A 2500-nucleotide genomic window follows, 5' to 3' on the forward strand; every position below is an offset into this window, starting at 1 on the left:
CAGTGAAGTTTCCATTTTGCTAATTTTATATGTTTTATATATTTATAAACTGGGTATAAAAATCTTATCCTTCTATTATTATATTTTATGGTTTATCTATATAATGAGACAATAAAATCAATTATTTATAAGCCCAATATATGAAATAAAACAAGTTTTAAATAAAGTGGCAAGAACATGTTGGCAACATGTACAGCTTCCAGCCAATCACAGTCGAGCTTCAGTGATATCGACTGTGGATTTTTACCGTCAGGTTCTAAAAACTAGCAAAGCAAGGAAATCAATGATATAGAACCTCATATATTAAGTAAAACAAGTTTTAAATAAAGTGGCAAGAACATTTTGGCAACGTGTACCGCTTCCAGCCACTCACGGTTGAGCTCCAGTGATATCGACTGTGGATTTTTACCGTCAGGGGCTAGAAACTAACAAAGTAAGTAAATCAATGATATAGAACCCCATATATGAAATAAAACAAGTTTTAAATAAAGTGGCAAGAACATGTTGGCAACGTGCACAGCTTCCAGCCAATCACGTTTGAGCTTCAGTGATATCGACTGTAGATTTTTACCGTCAGTTCCTAACAACTAACAAAGCAAGTAAATCAATGATATAGAACCCCATATATTAAGTAAAGCAAGTTTTAGAAAAGTGGTAAAACATGTTGGCGACGTGTATCGCTTCCAGCCACTCACGGTTGAGCTTCAGTGATATCGACTGTGGATTTTTACCGTCAGGTCCTAAAAACTAACAAAGCAAGTAAATCAATGATATAGAACCCCATATATTAAGTAAAACAAGTTTTAAATAAAGTGGCAAGACCATGTTGGCAACATGTACAGCTTCTAGCCAATCACAGTTGAGCTTAAGTGATATCGACTGTGGATTTTTACCGTCAGGTCCTAATAACTAACAAAGCAAGTAAATGAATGATATAGAACCCCATATATTAAGTAAAACAAGTTTTAGATAAAGTGGCTAAAACATGTTAGCAACATGTACAGCTTCCAGCCAATCACAATTGAGCTTCAGTGATATCAACTGTGGATTTTTACCGTCAAGTCCTAAAAACTAACAAACCAAATAAATCAATGATATAGAACCCCATATATTAAGTAAAGCAAGTTTTAAATAAAGTGGCTAAAACATGTTAGCAACATGTACAGCTTCCAGCCAATCACAATTGAGCTTCAGTGATATCGACTGTGGATTTTTACCGTCAGTTCCTAAAAACTAACAAAGCAAGAAAATCAATTATTTAGAACCCCATATATTAAGTAAAGCAAGTTTTAAATAAAATGGCTAAAACATGTTAGCAACATGTACAGCTTCCAGCCAATCACAATTGAGCTTCAGTGATATCGACTGTGGATTTTTACCGTCAGTTCCTAAAAACTAACAAAGCAAGTAAATCAATGATATAGAACCCCATATATTAAGTAAAACAAGTTTTAAATAAAGTGGCAAGACCATGTTGGCAACATGTACAGCTTCTAGCCAATCACAGTTGACCTTCAGTGATATCGACTGCGGATTTTTACCGTCAGGTCCATAAAATGACATTCTTACCTGGCTATCTGAGCTTGTCTCAAATGGTAAGCGAGTGAAGCCTCATCACTGGGTAGTTCCGAAGTCTCTTCCATCAGCCTCTGTCCAAAAAAATGATAATAAGAAGATGAGATTGTAGTTTGTTAGCAGAAGCACTCAGTTGCCAATGCGGGTTTTTTTTTCATTTCCGTCTAGAGAGTGTGTTCGTATGTTTGTTGTACATGATTTAAGGATACTGAACTCTGTTAGTGAATAGTGATAGAATCGTTGTGTTGTTATCTTTTAGCTAATTTAAAAGAGATAATTATTATTATAAATTAACTTATTAATTATCTTTTGAGAAATTCTACAAGATATGGATAATATTAGAATAATTGAATATCCTAAACTAACTATGGAAATCCTAAAACTTAATTTGTTGAATAGGAACTTACAGTCTATTAAATTTCTCATTCCTGATCTAGTTATTAATCTCTGGCACCGTCATTCAATTAGTTCATTATGCATGTTGCATAATATTTTTCATAATTCTGACCATCCTTTACATTCAGATCTCCCTTGACAATTCTATCCTGTTCGTAATACTAGGCAGGCAGTTAATTCTAATAGCCAGGCCTTCTTTATCATGAGGCTCAATACTACATAGTATTCTAGTAGTTTTATTCCAGCTATGACATGGTTGTGGAATGATCTTCCTAACTGGGTAGTTGAATCGGTAGAACTTCAAAAGTTCAAAGTTGCAGCAAATGTTTTTATGTTGAACAGGCTGACATAAGTCTTTTTATAGTCTATCTGTGAACTATCTGTTTTAATGTTAATGTTTTTAAAATATTTTATTTCAATTTTTCATTACTTATTTCGTTTATTTATTTCCTTTTTTCCTTTCCTTACTGGGCTATTTTCCCCTGTTGGAGCCCTTGGGCATCTAGTTTTTTCAACTAGGGTTATAGCT

General features: G+C 33.8%; 1 protein-coding gene across 1 annotated transcript in view; it reads right to left on the reverse strand.

Annotated features, from left to right (window-relative positions):
• LOC137625762 (uncharacterized) overlaps positions 1–2500 on the reverse strand; it is a 9983-nt gene that overhangs the window by 910 nt on the left and 6573 nt on the right. The window contains exon 2 of the mRNA XM_068356657.1: positions 1570–1649. Within this exon, the coding sequence (XP_068212758.1) occupies positions 1570–1649 (80 nt within the window). The remainder of the gene's footprint in view (positions 1–1569; positions 1650–2500) is intronic.

This window comes from Palaemon carinicauda, chromosome 32 (genome assembly GCF_036898095.1).
Source record: "Palaemon carinicauda isolate YSFRI2023 chromosome 32, ASM3689809v2, whole genome shotgun sequence".
Classification (NCBI taxonomy): Eukaryota; Metazoa; Arthropoda; class Malacostraca; order Decapoda; family Palaemonidae; genus Palaemon; species Palaemon carinicauda.